This window comes from Zalophus californianus, chromosome X, assembly GCF_009762305.2.
Source record: "Zalophus californianus isolate mZalCal1 chromosome X, mZalCal1.pri.v2, whole genome shotgun sequence".
Lineage (NCBI taxonomy): Eukaryota > Metazoa > Chordata > Mammalia > Carnivora > Otariidae > Zalophus > Zalophus californianus.
In genome coordinates this window covers 102,253,617-102,270,693 of record NC_045612.1, presented here as the reverse complement: position 1 = coordinate 102,270,693, position 17,077 = coordinate 102,253,617, and the positions used below count along the sequence as shown (strand labels likewise).

Genomic DNA, 17,077 nt, shown 5'->3' with positions numbered 1-17,077 from the left:
CTTAAGGCTTTTTGAGTCTATATTCATGAGGTAGTTTTATATTGGTTTGTGGGTTTTTTTTTTTTTTCCTGTCATAACTTTGGTTGGGAAATATTCTTTTCTCTTCCATGTTTTGGAAGAGTTTGTGAAAGGCTGCTCTTAATTCATCTTTAAACATTTGGCAAAATTCACTAGTGAAGCCATCTGGGCCTGGGTCTTTTCTTGGGAAAAGTTTTAAAATTACTGATTCAATTTCTACACTTGTTATAGGTCTATTCATATTGCTTATTTCTCCCATTCATAATATCCTCTTATAATCCTTTTTATTTCTATAAGGTTGGTAGTGGTGTATCCTCTTTCATTTTTAAGATTAGTAATTTGAGCCTTCTCTCTCTTCCTTCTTAAGTCAGTCCAACTAAAGTGTTGTCAGTATTGTTGATCTTTTCAATAACTAAATTTTAATTCTTTTGATTTTTTTCTCACTTTTATTTCCTCTGTTTCATTGATTTCACTCTAATGTTTGGTACTTCTTTCTGCTTGCTTTAGGTTTAATTTTCTTTTTCTAATTACTTAAGGTAGAAGATTGGGTTACTTATTTGAGATCGTTCTTCTTCTTCTTTTTTTTTTTTTTAGAGATGTAGGGTGGAGAGGCAGAGGGAGAGAGAGAGAATCTTAAGCAGGCTCCATGCCCAGTACGAAGCTGACATGGGGCTCCCTCTCACAACCCTGAGATCATAACCTGAGCAGAAATCAAGAGTCAGTCGCTTAACCAACGGAGCCACCCATGCGCCCTGAGATCATTCTTCTTTTTTAATACAGGTATTTATAGCTATAAATTTTGCTCTCAATATGCATTAGTTGCATCTTATAAGTTCCAGTATATTGTGTTTTTATATCCATTCATCTCAAAGTATTTTTGCGTTTCTTCTGTGATTTCTTTTTTGACCTGTTGGTTGTTTAATAATGTACTGCATCATTTTCTTGTATTTGTGAATTTCCCAAATTTACTTTTGTTATTTTTAATTTCATTTAATTATGGTTAGAGAATCTATATTATGTACATTATATGACTGAAATCCTTTTAAATGTATTAAGACTTGTTTTATGACCTAGCATATGGTCTATCCTGGAGAATATTCCATGTGCAATTGAGAAGAATGTATACTCTGTTATTATTGAGTGGAGTGTTCTTTGCATGACTGTTCGGCCTTGCTAGTTCATATTGTTTTTCCAAGTCTCCCATTTCCTTGTTGATTTTCTGTCCAGTTTATCCATTATTAAAAGTAGGGTATGGAAGTCTTTGTTCTTGTTGAACTGTTTATTTCTCTCCTCAATTCTGTCAGTTTTTGCTTACTGTATTTTTCTTAATTCTTCTCTTCTCCCTTTTCCTTGGTGTGGATTAGGAATTGACCATGTTCACTGACTCTTCTGCCCGCTCAGATCTGATGCTGAGCTCCTCTAGTAAAAACTTCATTTTAATTACTATACTTTTAACTCCAGAATCTCTATTTGATTCCTGTTCATAATTTATATCTCTTTATTGATAGTCTCTATTTGGCAAGGCATGCATGTAGCCTTGTAGATCCCCCAGGAATATGTCAGAGCTTTTCAAAGACCTCTGAGGATATCTCATTCCCCAGATCTTCCTTTTCAGTTTTTCTCTAGACCATGATTATCTCAACTGGTATCACAGCCTCAGGCAGTTACTATTTAAACAATGCTGCTGATTGTTTTGGATAGACATTCTGGGGATAGGGCTTTCTCTGGGAGTTAGTGCAAAGTCAGGTCAAATAATGAATGATAAGGCCTTGTGTACAGGTTTGTTCTAGGGAGCTGCAAGACAGGTCAAATAGTAATAAAGCCCTGGGAACGAAATGTGTCTTTCTGAGGAACTCCAATCCTGGTCTTCCCTCTCTGATGGCTGTAAGGCTCTGATTCTCAAAGTTACTATGGAGCTGGGAGAAAGTGATAGAATAGGCCAAGTTAAAAAGCCTCAAACCCTGCTGTTCTTTTTCTTTTCTTTTTTTTTTTTTTATTTGACAGAGAGAGCACAAGCAGAGGGAGAGGGAGAAGCAGGCTCCCCGCTGAGCAAGGAGCCTGATGTGGGACTTGATCCCAGGACCCCGGGACCATGACCTGGGCCAAAGGCAGCTGCTTAACTGAATGAGTCACCCAGGCGTCCCAAACCCTGCTGTTCTTACTGAAGTTCAGCAATTTATAAAATGCTGTCAACCTCTGGTTAATTTCCAGAGTTCAGAAAAGGCAATTTTGACAATTTTTGCAATTTGTTGCTTTTATGGAGGAGTATGTTTACAGAGTTGCTACATTATGTTTTTTTTTAAAGATTTTATTTATTTATTTGCCAGAGAGAGAGAGGGAGACACAGCGAGAGAGGGAACACAAGCAGAGAGAGTGGGAGAGGGAGAAGCAGGCTTCTCGCTGAGCAGGGAGCCCGATGCAGGGCTCGATCCCAGGACCTCGGGTGCGTGACCTGAGCCAAAGGCAGACACTTACCGACTGAGCCACCCAGGCGCCCTGCTACATTATATTTTTGAGCATGATATAAGTTAAACTATGAAAAGGAAACAAGGCAAAATATGGTGTAATCAGAGCATAATGCTATTCAAGTCTTGGTGACTGTGCATTAAATATTTATATAGTATAACGGTACCTGGGGAAACTAGCCCATTACTTCCTCTGTTCTATCAGTGATGTAGGAAGCACTCTGGTTGTATGCTTTGATAAGTTTAATAGCTTCATACATACTTTGGGAGGAAAAGTATGATTAGGTTATTGATTCTTTCTCCTTAATCATGTGGAAGCTTTAGGGGAGAACAAAAGGGAATAAAGAAAATGCATGAAGAAATGGCAGGTCCCGGCAAGAAGATTTCTGATGTTTTCCATTACAGTATCAGAAATCCAAACCTCAAACTACCGGTGCGAATCAATTTGCTGATTTAATTTTGTGCAAGTCAAAAAGTAAATAAAATATGTGGGAGAAGAATTCAGCTTCCACTACTATGCATATCCTTATGGCAGATAAGGATATGATCTAATACCACCCATCCCCCCAAATAATTAAAAGTACAATGTTCTACTTCCATATTTGAAAAAGTTCTCCATTAGCTTCTTTCCTAGTAAAATAATTTGAGATCCTAGAATACCTACTGTATTTACTATATGTAACAAGTTCAACTTTTTAAATTAATTACATGATTACAACATATCTATCTTTCAAGCTCCCTAAAGAATGTCTTCAAGACACAGATATTTTGCAGCCTTGGAAATTTTTATTTAATAATTTGATAAATTATTGGATTTCTCGCCTCAGATAGTTTTAAGTATTATAGAGCCAAATCAGCTAAGCTCAAACAAGATTTCACTTCTGTATTGAATTCATGTACTCTTAGCTCAGCCAAGCACAAAACAGCTAATGCTGTCACGTTTGAAAAGCTTTTATGCTGAATTTGACACAAAAGCAATCACAAAGCAGACAAAAAAGGAATTTTTCTTTCAAAAGCTGAAAGGGGAAAAAATAAATGAAAACCCTGAGGCTGGGTAAATCTCTCTTGATACTGGAAAAGAAAGCTTAAAATCATCAAGAAATAATTTTTCCAAAGAATTCATTGCCAAGTTTGGACCAATCTTAATAGCCTGGGGAACAGGTTGTGAAGTCAACCAAGATTCTGCCAAATAAAATAAATCCCATGATGACCGTTGCTGGCAATTTTAGGTGCCAATGTCACACCATCTTACTTCTTATGAAAGTTAAATGGCATCATCTCTCATAGGATTCTGTCATAGCTTATTGGCAGGGAGTTTGATTAAAATGGAAATCCTGTATGATTTTTCCCTAACATCTGTCTTTCCATCTCAAAAAAACATTATTGTTTTACTAGGGCCATGGAGAAGATCAAATGAAGCCGTGTGGTTAACAGAATCAGCTACTTCCTCACATTATGGGTTATATAGGACAGAAACTACATATATTATGGGCATCTCTTAATGACCTGCTCATTAACCATCAACATGATGGGCTATCTATAGCTTGTTCTTTTGATAAATCAAGACTCTTTTGTTGCCATCTCCTTCCAGCCTGACCATGCTTTCAAGATGGACTGTCCCTGGATGCTACCTCAGATCTGATTCCTCTCCTCAACAACGGGCTTGTTGTCCCCATTTTTCCTCTGCTACTTTTTTTAACCAAGAGGAGGAGGCTGTCTGAATGTCTAATCAGTAAGGAAATGGTTAAGGGTGCAACTTAATGAGAGAGTGTAAAGAATTTAAGATGATAATTATCAAAAGTTATAAACCAACAATCTGTAAGTATTTATCTAAGGATACTAAGTTTAAAGTCAGAATTCAAATTTTTTTCTCCATAATGAGGACAATGAAAATACATAGATAAGAAATGGAAGAGATTACAAAGATGAGCAATGATGAATCATAAAAATATAAGAATTGCAGATGAATTTTTCTTTAGTTCAGGTGCGATGACTGGCTTAGATTTTCCAAGAGTATCTTACTACTGGCGCTTGCCTTTGGAGCCATTTCACTGTGATGGTGAGGGTAGTCATCAGTGACACTGCTTCAAGGGAGGCTGGCTGCTTTAATCACAGCTCTCCACCTCCATCTCCATGGACACAGCCTGATGACCGCCTTATGAGGCTCACCAGCTCTTTTGCTAATCTTAGGCACGGAGACCTGGAAAGAATTTATGGAGCAAGGAGATCCTGCTCAAATTATCCAATGCCTCTTTATGTCTATTTTCACCCTTTCTTCATAAAAGAAAATTGTTAAGTGATAAGCCAGCTATTACCGCTCAGTAGTGATAACATATTAGACATAAAGTCCAGATCTCCATTTTATATGCTCCCTGACTTTTAGAACAAATTAAACATTGTAGTTTCATTAAAAAAGGGGATATAATTTGCAATTATCTTTTTAGTTTTTCATAGTAAAACAGAATATGAAAACCTCTCCCCAGTATACTGTTTGATCGTTTTCATTTCCCACCTGTTGGCTTATCAGTAATATGATCTTATTTGTCAATTCATAATTACAGTTGTCTCACTTTCTGATCTTCACAGTTGTATTCTTGATTTGTTTTAGCCACATAGAACACAATGGGTAGAAGAGAAAATCTGTGAAGTCATCTACAAGAGTGATTGCTATGCATTCACATCCTAACTATGATTTTTAAGAGGAGTTTCTGAACTTCTCTAGGCTTCAATTTTCTCACCTGTAAACTGTGAACAATAATAGTTTTCATGGAAGATTCCTGAGAGGTGAAACAAGTCAATATATGTAAAATGATTAGCACAATTTTTGACAATTAGCAAGTACTTGCTAAATGTTAGTATTAGCATTTGGATTACTTTTAGCTTTAACGTATGTCATTTAGGAAATGGATGGGAAAATTACAGCTTTGGTCTTCTTTATACAATGAACATACACTGAAAGTGCAATTATATATATAGTTGAATTCCTAACATATAACATATAACACAAAAACATCAGTTTCTATAGATAATGGCTGAGCCACTTTTATGATGTAGTTTTAGACTGACAATTGAAAAGCATTTCTTTATTCTGAAAGTGTGACAAGGATAGCAATTATAATACTATCTTGTCTTTGTTTTAGGTGTTTAAAACATATGACTTGTTTTGATGATGAAATTGTTTCGTTTTATCCTTTCATATTTTCTTTTGCCCTTCTTTTCATCTCTTATTAAAAGACCCTTGCTTTTCTAAGGGCTATAAAACCCTAATCATTCTTGCCATCACTTTAAGATTCTTACAGGTTTTAAGATTTCTCATGTGCCAGCTTGCAGAGTCTTCTTGCCCTTATCAAATTTATCACAAATGCCTCTCATCTCTCCTTCCCTTCTTCTAACTCAAGGGTCCAGCCCAAACTCTTTTCCCCTGTTAATTCCTCTCCACCAGTTAATCACTTTCTTCTAAGATCTGCTAGATTCATAGAATCCTCAGTTTTTGGACAGTAAAAAGAAATGGCATAACATACTGAGTACCTTATGGATAAGACCAGAGCCTTCAAGAACAGCTGCATGAATTCTATCTTTCCCATAGTCAAACTGAGGAACTGGGAACATCATCATTAGAAATTCCTATGCCGGGTGACTGGGTGGCTCAGTCGTTGAGCGTCTGCCTTAGGCTTGGGTCATGATCCCAGGGTCCTGGGATTGAGTCCCACATCGGGCTTCCTGCTCGGGGAGGGGGTGCTGCTTCTCCCTCTCCCACTCCCCCTGCTTGTGTTCCTGCTCTCACTACCTCTGTCTCTGTCAAATAAATAAATAAAATCTTAAAAAAAGAAAAAAGAAATTCCTATGCCTTCTATGTTAATCCAAAGGAGAAAATCCTAGTGGCAACAAGTATCTTGTGAAGGAAATAACTGCTTCCAACAGAGGTAATGATGAGTCTGTAAAATCCTATGTGACTTTCTAACATTCTTGTCATACGAACAAAAATCTCGTCCTCATAGCAACGCAGGTCCTTTGGAGAAGTAGCTATGGCCGAGGCTGGCTAAAAGCTCATTTGCTCACTATTCCTATTTGTTCTTCCTTATGTTAAATTGGGAACATGTTCTGGTCAATGGGAGGTGGGTGGAAGTGATGTACATAATCTCCAGGCCTATCCACAGAACCCCATGGATAAACTGGCCACGTTCTCTCTTACTCTCTTGCAGTGACTGTGGTCAGCCATGAATTTAAGATGATAGTATCACAAAATTGGAAAAGCCTGGATTCCTCAAGTTGCTATTTATGAGAGAGCTCCCAGGAAGGGCTCTTCAACCTCCACTGGAGTATGATACAACCAGGGAATTCATCTTTATTATATTAAACTATTGAGATTTCAGGGTTTATTTTTCAAATAAACCTAGCATAAATACATATGCCATGTAGCTCAGCACAGCCTAAACACTGACTCATTTAGAAATGGAAGTCACTTCATCCAAGAAAACCACAGTATAAGGTCTTTTTTCTTAGATGACATAGCTAATTTGTGATTCAGACAATTGTTTAGCAGAAGGCCTTTTTCCACCAGAAAAAAAAAAAAGTATAGAGGGTTTTAATAAAAAATTCAATCTAATCAAGTTCTTAACTGCATTACTTCCCCGCTTAGCATTTAAGGTCTTTCCCAACTGATCCATAAATATGAGGTTTGAAAGAATTAAAAGCATGTAAGGCACCAGGCATGATGTTTGATAGAACATAGTAAACAAGTATTATTTCCTTTTTCTTTTCTCTTTCTTTTATCACGACGAGTTCTAGACTCTGAAGGGGACAGATATATGATGGAGTTTTTGGGGAAAAGATGAAGAAGAAGAGAAGGAAGAGAAAGAAGTAGAGAAATTGATTTGAAGGTCAAAGACCTGGAGAAGAAAGTGAGAAGACACTTCTCCATTCAGGGCCCTACTTAGGAAGGAGCAGACCCGTTACTTTTTCTAGGAAGGAATTAATCCCAAATGACTGACTTTATGCTACCACACAATTGTGTATATCAACTATGAAGTGATCTCAAAAGATGGTGCAATGTGAGAACCAGTCTATGATATCTGGATTAAACAAAATTAATTTTAAGATTGATAGTAGCCATCAGTTTTCCTCTAATCTCTACTTTGGCTGAAAAGTCTATTGTTCATTTTAGCTTAAATGTAGTTTTCTTTTAATAAATTTACATTAAAAATCATTACATTTTAATCCATGGTTATAATTTTATCCAGTATAACTGGTATTTTATATTAAGAATATATCTGTGATACCAACCTTGGTTTCTGTGATTTTCTTTTGGATTGCATCCATTGTGTAGGGAGCCTCCTTCCATGACTCGAGCTTGGCTCTGGCCTGTCCCAACACCTGCTCAGCCTCTTCTTTAGCTTCCAGCCATTGTGTTGAATCCTTTAACATTTCGTTCAACTGCTGCCTCCGGTTCTGAAGGTGTTCCTGCACTTCATCCCACTGATTCTGAATTCTTTCAACTGGAATAGAAGGAAAAATAAATATATAGGAGTAAATGCTAGCTGGGAGAAGACATCTGAAATTTAACCTTCAAAGATGATCTCACTTTATTATTTATTTAAAAAAATTGTTCATCGCGTTACAGCTAGGATAATGGACAATAGAATTCCTTACTTTTTCCAATGGCAAACATGAGGTTAAGTTATCTTCCTCAAGGTGACCGAGAACATCAGTAGTGTATGTAAAATTTTAACTGTGTCTATTCTCAATCCCCAGAGCCAAATATGAATAATCTTTTAGAAAAGTACTAGAGCAGAATGCCTGAATCCCCTTGCCCTTACCGCTTCAGTGCCCAACAACCTGACTTCTGATACTATCATTGGCAATTTATTCATTGAAGGATTTGTGGTACCACAAACAATTTGTTTTGCCACCTAAGTGGCAGGCTAGACATACCAGGGAATCAATGATTCCCACCACCCCACCTCCCAGGAGCAGCCTGTAACCAAGGACTGATGGCACATATTGGGGTATGAATATTTTAGCCCCCTTCATGCCAGGGAGCATTTATTCACTTCACTGGGGAGCATTTATTTTACAAGGGTTCCAGAGTTCTCCTAGTGGGATGAAGCTCCAGTGGCCCACAGAAGTAACCTGCTTGATAATGCACCATCCTTTATTGACTGCCCTGCCTTTCTTACTTGCTCACTCCCTCAACTCCCAAATAAACCACATGCTCTGGTCTTCTTCTGGGGCAACCCAAGAGCAGATAGGCCCACTGGAAATGTCACTTGTAACAATACCTAAGAATTCATACTGGTTGTATTCTGTAAGTAAGACAGGCTTATACTGAGGCCATTTTTTGGTATCATTGTGAGTCAAAGATGGAGATGCCCTATGAATTCTGCTCTGAAGTACTTTATTTTAGAATGTTAAAAATAAACATGACCACATTGTTTTTTTCTTTTAAGGACCACATTACCTTTTCTTTAAGGTGATTTCATAAAATAGAAATAATGTCCTGGAAAATAAGTAATAAAACCCCTATCAACTTTATCCCTTAAGCAAAACCTGACAGACATTCTAGATTTTTCCCGAGGTCTCAATGAATACTATATATAATTGGATACTAAGTTCTCTCATACAGAACTCCTTCCCACTTTTCACATATTCCCACGGCAAAGCTCTATCATTTTTGCCTACATGTCTGCAGTAGACTCTATGGCCCCTCTGTCTCAGGTCTCTGTTTTGTAATGTAATTTTCACACTACAGAGAGAGTAGTAATTAATATAAATCTGATCGCCCCACTCCCTTATTTAAACCATTCAATGTCTCCCCACTGTCCTCTGGAATATTTTAGCTTGACATACATTTTCTTTTGTGATCTGGCCTGGATAATCCGAGAGACTTATTTATAAAGGAACAAATTACAACATAATCCAGGTGTAGGAAAATCACCAAAGATTTCTGGATTAAACACAATTAATTTTAAGATTGATAGTAGCCATCAGTTTTCCTCTAATCTCTACTTTGGCTGAAAAGTCTACTGTTCATTTCAGCTTAAACATAGTTTTCTTTTAGTAAATTTACATTAAAAATCATTAAATTTTAATCCATGGTTATAATTTTATAATTATACAGGATAATACAAGAAATTGGGCCTTGTGGCAGTGGCGCCGTTACTACATCAAGAGCCAGGAAATCAGGGGAGGGGAAAGTCGCCAGAAGCTGAGCATCACGAGGAGAAACCACCTTGAGAAGTGCAGTAACTTTTGCCAAGGGACACCATTGGCCTGAGGCAACTTCACCAGAAGGAACCAGGAGAATAAATATTCTGATCTCACTTTGTCCTCTCTCTCCTACCAAGTCTCCCTGGTGGGTAAACCAACTGGAAGCCAGAGGGCACAGGAGCCCAGTGATGACACACATCAGCCCCTCAGAGTAGAGACCAAAGAAGAGAAGGGCCAAGAGGGGCTTTGGATAGATAAATAACATGTACACAGCACAGTACTGTAAAATTGTCCTTCATGACGTTAAGTTTAGTCCTTCTTAATTAATTCTAGTGTTGACCCCCTGAAGTTAAGATAACTCAGGAGCTAAAGAAGTACTTGAGATTTTCTGTAAATAAGCATGAGAACTAGACAAACCCTAGAAGACTAGTGATTGTGACATGAAATCAAGAATCTGATACCTAGAATAGGTAAAACCAGGTGAGTGGTGCTCATCATAAACGACTGTTTTTATCGGGTTCATTTCTCTTTGGGTATTTGCTTGGTGTTACAAAACCAGTCAGCATGTTATATTCCAACTTAGGTTAACATGTGTTTAAACATTTAAACATCTGTTTAAATGTCAGTCTCTCTCTATAATCTCTGAGCACCCTTCTTTTTTGTTTGTTTGTTTCATTGTTATTGCCTCACAGGGTAGTGCGACACCTACTATAGGTGAGATTTACAGTTATTAATTAGTCTTCTGTTTAATCTTTAGTTTACAAAATTAATAGTGTAAATGCTATTATAAGAAAGCTGTTTAAAATATGTCTTTACATATTCTGAAATAATTCTCCATCAGTCATAGAAATAACTGATATTCCAATTACAAACCATTTTTTCAACTTATCATGGCTGGCTACTTTATTATGCATAGTTGGCACCATTTTTTTCTTAGCCTATTTTTATATACTACACGTATATGAAAATAGCAAAATTGGCTTTCCTTAAAAAGTCTCTGATTCCAATTTGTTTTTGCATTAATCAGCCTTGATTAGTGACATTATGCTAGCAAACTTTTTTAAATGCCTAGTATTTTTGATATAAACATTGTAAGCCATTTGCATTCATGCCAGTGAGTATTTCATACATCTTATAGTTTATTTCAATAGTGTAGACATAATCTTTATATTTAAAAAGGCCATCATAGGAGAAAAAATTAAGATAGTTTTTCCTATTATATGTCTATGTATCTCTTCATTGTGGCAAAAGGAGGAAACTTTCATAGCCCAGATCATTATTTCAGACAAATATACCATTTGAATGCTTGTTCAGTCACAACGGTAAAAGTTTTCATCCCAAAGGGGTCATGTGTATGTAATGTAGCAAGGAAAACTGGTTCATTGGTGTATGTATCCCACTAAGGGCATGCTTTCTCATCCCTGACCTTCAACTGATCATCAGATAATACTTAACTAAATAAAATTGCAGGCTACAGACTCACTCAACAATCCATCTACCCCTCCAAGGACCTCTACCCATCAATCCATTCATCCAGTCTGACGGTCACCATTTTATTTACCATCTACTAGATACCAGGCATTATGCTAAGCTGTGGGGAAACAAAGGAGTCAAGACAGACTTCCTGGCTTCTGGTTGGTGCCTGTTAGATAAAGCTTGTTATCTGCTATCTACCCAAAGAATAAAGATGAACAGTTCCAGGGAAAAGATAATGAGTTCAATCTCAGACCTATTCAGTGGAAGGTTTTGAGGATCATCTACAAAGGATTATCATTTTAGTCACATGGACTGAAGGTGCAATGGCACAGCCATGTATCTGGGGAGAGAGAGGAATCCAGGATTAGAAATTACTACAGAGAAGTAATGAAGACCTCAATGTAGATGCATTCTCATTGACATGGTATGTAGATTGAACAGAACACAGGGGTAAAGATCAAGTCCTGGAAAATACAACACATAAAGACAGAATGAAGCAAAAGTAGCCAATAAGATGAATGAATGGCTAGAGAGGTAGGAGGAATGCCTGGAAAGTGTACTTTCATAAAAACATGGACAAGAAAGAATTGCAAAAACCCAAGAGTGGTTAACACTTTTAAAAGCCATATAAACGTCATGCCAGATAATAAAAATCATGATAATTAACATTTATTTGAATACCTACACTGCTTAAAGCACAGTTTTAAGTTCTGTATGAGTGTTAATTCATTGAATCATCATGATGATCTTATGAGGTAGGTATCATTGTTTATGCTGCTGTTGTTGCTACTTCTCATTGAACAGAGGAAGAAACAGACTTCGGTAAAGAATCGACATAAGGTCATACAGTTAGTGAGTGGGAGAGCCAACACGTGGACCCAAATAGTCAGACTCCCCAAAGCCATGCCAAAAGTATCCATTGGCTTTGACCACATGGAATTCCCTCAGGACCATACAGAAAGTAATTTTAGTGGCGTGGTGGAAATCTTACTGTAAGGGATTGACAAATGAATGAGCCAATGATAAATGAGAGTTGGAAGATAATTACCCTTTGTGGGTGACAACGGTGAGGTGCATTTTTCACTGTCTCCCAGAGTCCACTCATCAGGGTTGAACTCAAATCGCCCACAGCAATAACCTGCTCGATAATTGGCTCAACTATTGGCTTCTTTCCCTTTTTGCTGTGTCACTCTCTTACTGGTACTTCCTGGGATCAGCTTACAAGTAAAACACTTTCACTCAAGTCATTGTTTCAAGGTCATCTTCTGGGGGAAGCTGGTCAAAGTTAGAATTCTAGTCATTTAAAAAAAAAAAAACCCAAAAATACCTTAGTGCACAGCCCAGTGCTTGGTGTCTGGTGTACTTTTCAATAACTGCCTGTCAAATGAATTGTACATGTAGACTATTTTAATTATCCATGCTTCCTTTTTATAATGATGTAAAAACGCCACTTCCAAAGTTAACCCTTGCCCAGGACCTTGAGTCTTTCTTCTTTAGAAGGAGTCACTCTCTCTTTACTGCATTTCAAGTTTACATAAGTTGAACACTGGTTTAAGAATTATGCTCATCGTCACTCATCATCATGAAAATGCAAATCAAAACTACACTGAGATAGCACCTCACACCTGTCAGAATGGCTAAAATCAACAACACAAGAAACAACAGGTGTGGGTGAAGATACAGAGAAAAAGGAACACTCATGCACTGTTGGTGGGAATGCAGAGTGATGTGACCACTCTGGAAAACAGTGTGGAGGTTCCTCAAAAAGTTAAAATTAGAACTCCCTTATGATCCAGCAATGGCACTGCTGGGTATTCACTCAAAGGATACAAAAACACTAATTCAAAGGGATACATGCACCCCTATGTTTATAGCAGCGTTATTTACAATAGCCAAAATATGGAAGCAGCCCAAGTGTCCACTGACTGATGAATGGATAAAGAAGAGGTATGTATATCTATCTATCTATCTATCTATCTATCTATCTATACACACACAAAATGGAATATCACTCAGCTATAAAAAAAGGAATTAAATCTTGCCATTTGCAATGATATGGAGGGATCTAGAGAGTATAATGCTAAGTGAAGTAAGTCAGTCAAGAAAGACAAATATCATATGATTTCACTCATATGTGGAATTTAAGGAACAGAAAAAAACAAGCAAAGGGAAAAAATAAGAGAGACAAAGCAAGAAACAGACTCTTAATTATAAAGAACAATCTGACAGTTACTGGACAGGAAGGGGTGGGGGGATGGGTGAAAGAGGTGATGGGGATTAAGGAGTGCACTTGTAGTGATGAGCACTGGGTAATATATGGAAATGTTGTATTACTATATTGTACACCTGAAACTAATATAACACTGTATGCTAACTAATTGGAATTAAAATAAAAACTTAAAAAAATTGCATATTTCCCTCTCATTCTTCATGATCTCTCTTTTAAGCAAACAAATATTTTTTGGGCATCCTTTGTTTCTGATTTAATGCCTCTGCCACAACTGTATTTTTTTGGTATAGAACATCTTCAATATCATATTTACTAGTAATATGTATTACTAGTATGTATTACTATTACTATAGAATAGTCTCATCTGATAAAAATCCATAAATTAAAATGTATGTTGGTATGTGAGGGGGATTCTTGTGAGCCAAAAAGAATCAATGATCTTTCTTTCTCTAATATCCTTAAAATAAACTGTAGATCAGAGAGAATCTGTTGGCATGCCTTTTTGCCTCAGTCTGTCTTTTTAATTAAATCTGAGATGGCGTAATATAGAAGAGTATATGTATATTTCAGATAAGGACATTTTTATGGGCATTTTCAAATTTTAAAACATATGAGCTTCAGAGGCTAATAACAATATCATATTGTTATTAACAAAGTACGAAGAGATGAATACTAGAAAATAGTAAACAAATGTATCAACCCTTGTGAAATAAATACACATATGGAAGAATCCATTTTGCAGAGAAGAAATTATGGAGAGATTATTTCCCTTACAAAAGGATTCACCATAAGATTTCTTTAAACGTCAACTTTTCAGGTATATTTAAAATATTATTTGACGGGTATTCCACTCCCAGGTATACATCCAAGACAAATACATACATGTATTGGCCAAAAGACATGTACTAAATTGGAAGCTTTCCCTAACTGGAAACTACCCAAATTCCCCTCTACTGGAAAATGGATAAATACACTGTGGTACATTTACCAATAGAACACTATCTAGCAACAAGAATAAAATACCTACAACTTATGCAATAGTATGTATTAATCTCACAAACATAATGTTGACAGAAAGAAGCCAGCCAAAAACAAGGGCATACTGTTTTATTTCACTTATATAATGTATAAAAAGAGGAAAAAGTAAGATGACCGTAGAAGTCAGGACAGTGGTTATCCTTGTGGGACTGGTAGTCACTGAAAGAGACGTAACGGATGCTTCAGAAGTTCTGGACTTTATTCTCTTTCTTGATTCGAGGGCTGTTTACACAGCTGTATTTAGTTTGTGCAAATCCACCAAGCTAACCATTTGTAACATGTGCATTTTCCCTTATGTCTATTGTATTTCAATAAAAATTTAATGAAGTATGATTTGACTTGTAAAATGTATTGTGCATACAACATTGGAGAATTCGTCTTTTCAAAAGGGTTGCAACCTGTGAAATATGCATTACTGGCAGATATGATTGATAATAAGAGATGCAATGGTTTTGCTAAGAATACAATACAATTTAGGTCTTAGATTGGTGTGATAAAGAACATCTCAGAAACACTCATTGGCCAGTGAACCAGACTAGACTCACAGAAACAAATCAGCACATAGAGACTAATGAAGCAGCTATTTGGTTATTTAACAACAGAAACAAAGCACCGCAATTGATTGATACAGCTGTCCTAAGAGCAGACCCTGCAGAAACATATACAAAAGAAAACCTTAGAAGTATGATATATATTCCATTTTGTCAAGGAATGAAAGTAAACATAAAATCTGCTGATCATCAAAGAGAAGCTGTTATTTTGGAACTGAGCCATTGTGGTAGTTGGACATCATATGGACCTGCTAATTGTCCATGCCTTGGCCAACAATTCAAACTGCAGAATGTCACCACACTTGCAACACTGCACCCAGGATATTACTGATAGACCAAAGATATATTATGGCAGTGTCCTTGGTCACTAGAGCCCATACCGTTAGATTTACATTTATACCAGATTCATCTGACCTGCAAAAGTGAAATAATAATAAAATATATGCATATAAACTCAGACAATCTGTGCATGTTGGTAATTGAAGAGCTACCCAAATGTGTGTATTTCTCCTTTCAGAGGGCCATCGTGGAAAGCTTCTCAACTGATTCGTCTAGTAAGTAGATGCTGGATAGTGAAGGGAAATAAATAACCAATGCTAAGACTCAGGATGACAGACTGGGACTCAGCATGTGTCCTGATTTACAGATCTCTAGAAGTGTCAAATTGGAAACTCAGCAATCATGTCAAGAACCACAATACTGCAGAGAAAGAAACAGTTCAGTTGATTGAGTACTAACCAATCTTTCACTTCATGTTTTTAAGCTAGCTGTGTTTGATTATCGATATACATTCTTGACTGTTATAAATTCCCACAACATTTCTCCTAGGGAAAAATGTTATTTACAAAAACGAAATGATTGCCTTTTGGAATATACATTGCTACAGAACAAAGAACAGCTCTGTTGCAATTTCTGCACTGAATTTATAGTCTGAGAATTAGACGTTACTGTGACTAAGTTTTAGAAAGAAACCTTGACTAGCAGTTAGTAATGGGTTATAGCCCTAGATCTGGGATGAAATTTAATTTGCAAAAGTTGTTTCACCCCAACATCAATTTCCTCAGCTGCAAAACTGAAATAATGACGGTTGTACAACCAAAGAATTGTTGTGAAGATAAAATTCAACAATAAATAAGAGCACAGAGGACAATACTGAAGCAAGGTGTTAATGCTTCTCTATACAGAGACCAAACAACAGATTATAGTCATCAGCAAATATTTGTGATCTGCTAGGTGGCGCACACTATGGATATCAATGATTCCACAGAGTACTTAAATAATCCAGGTAGAAAATACCAAGCTGGAAGAGTGAATTTTCAGCCAACTGGGTCACAAATGGGTAAATAATGGCAGATATTTAACTATGGGTAACTGTAAAGAAAATGATTCCAACTGGAGTTAAGATAATGAGTTGTGATAGTTAAAGATGGGAAGGAGATGTTGGAATCGCAACAGACTGTTCTCTGAGGCTAAAACAGTCAACAAAATGTTAGGGGTGATCAAGAAGGGAACTGAAAAAAAAAAAAGAAAGAAAGAAACCACCATTATCCTGCTCTTGTACAAAGTCAGGGTACATCTCTGCCTTGAGGAATGTGAGCACATCTTAATGTTTGATATTCAAAGACTTTTAAGAAACCAAGGTAAGTGAAAATAATAACCAAAATTATAGGGAATATTAAGATTTGTTTCATGTACTTCCACAAGGCATTTAAACATGGTTCTCTAGAAGACTTATTTATAGTTAAGTTCTGCAAAGAGGAATCTCAATTTAAACCCATTAAGGAGAGAGAGAAACAAATATACTAACCATGAAGTCAAATGTAGCTAGTGTGAATGGACAGACACTTGCTGTATTTAGGAACAGGACATGAGGAATGTGGCTGCTATGTAAACACAGAAAAAAATATTTCAGACTGAAAAGCTGAAAAGGAGGGGAGTTAGAGGCACATGATTACATCCTAGCCACTATGACTAATTTGAATATCTACTCCTTTTCTAAATCCTAAAAAGCTAGAATTCAGGAACAGCCAAACATTACGTTTAAATTCATGGAAGACAGACCTAGAGTAAAAATATTTTATAATATTAACCTA

General features: G+C 36.6%; 1 protein-coding gene across 2 annotated transcripts in view; it reads right to left on the bottom strand.

Moving 5' to 3' along the window:
- DMD (dystrophin) overlaps nucleotides 1-17,077 on the bottom strand; it is a 2,214,577-nt gene that overhangs the window by 543,508 nt on the left and 1,653,992 nt on the right. For both annotated transcript variants that reach the window (XM_027607979.2, XM_027607980.2), the window contains exon 53: nucleotides 7,767-7,978. In XM_027607979.2, coding sequence (XP_027463780.1) covers nucleotides 7,767-7,978 — 212 coding nt within the window. The remainder of the gene's footprint in view (nucleotides 1-7,766; nucleotides 7,979-17,077) is intronic.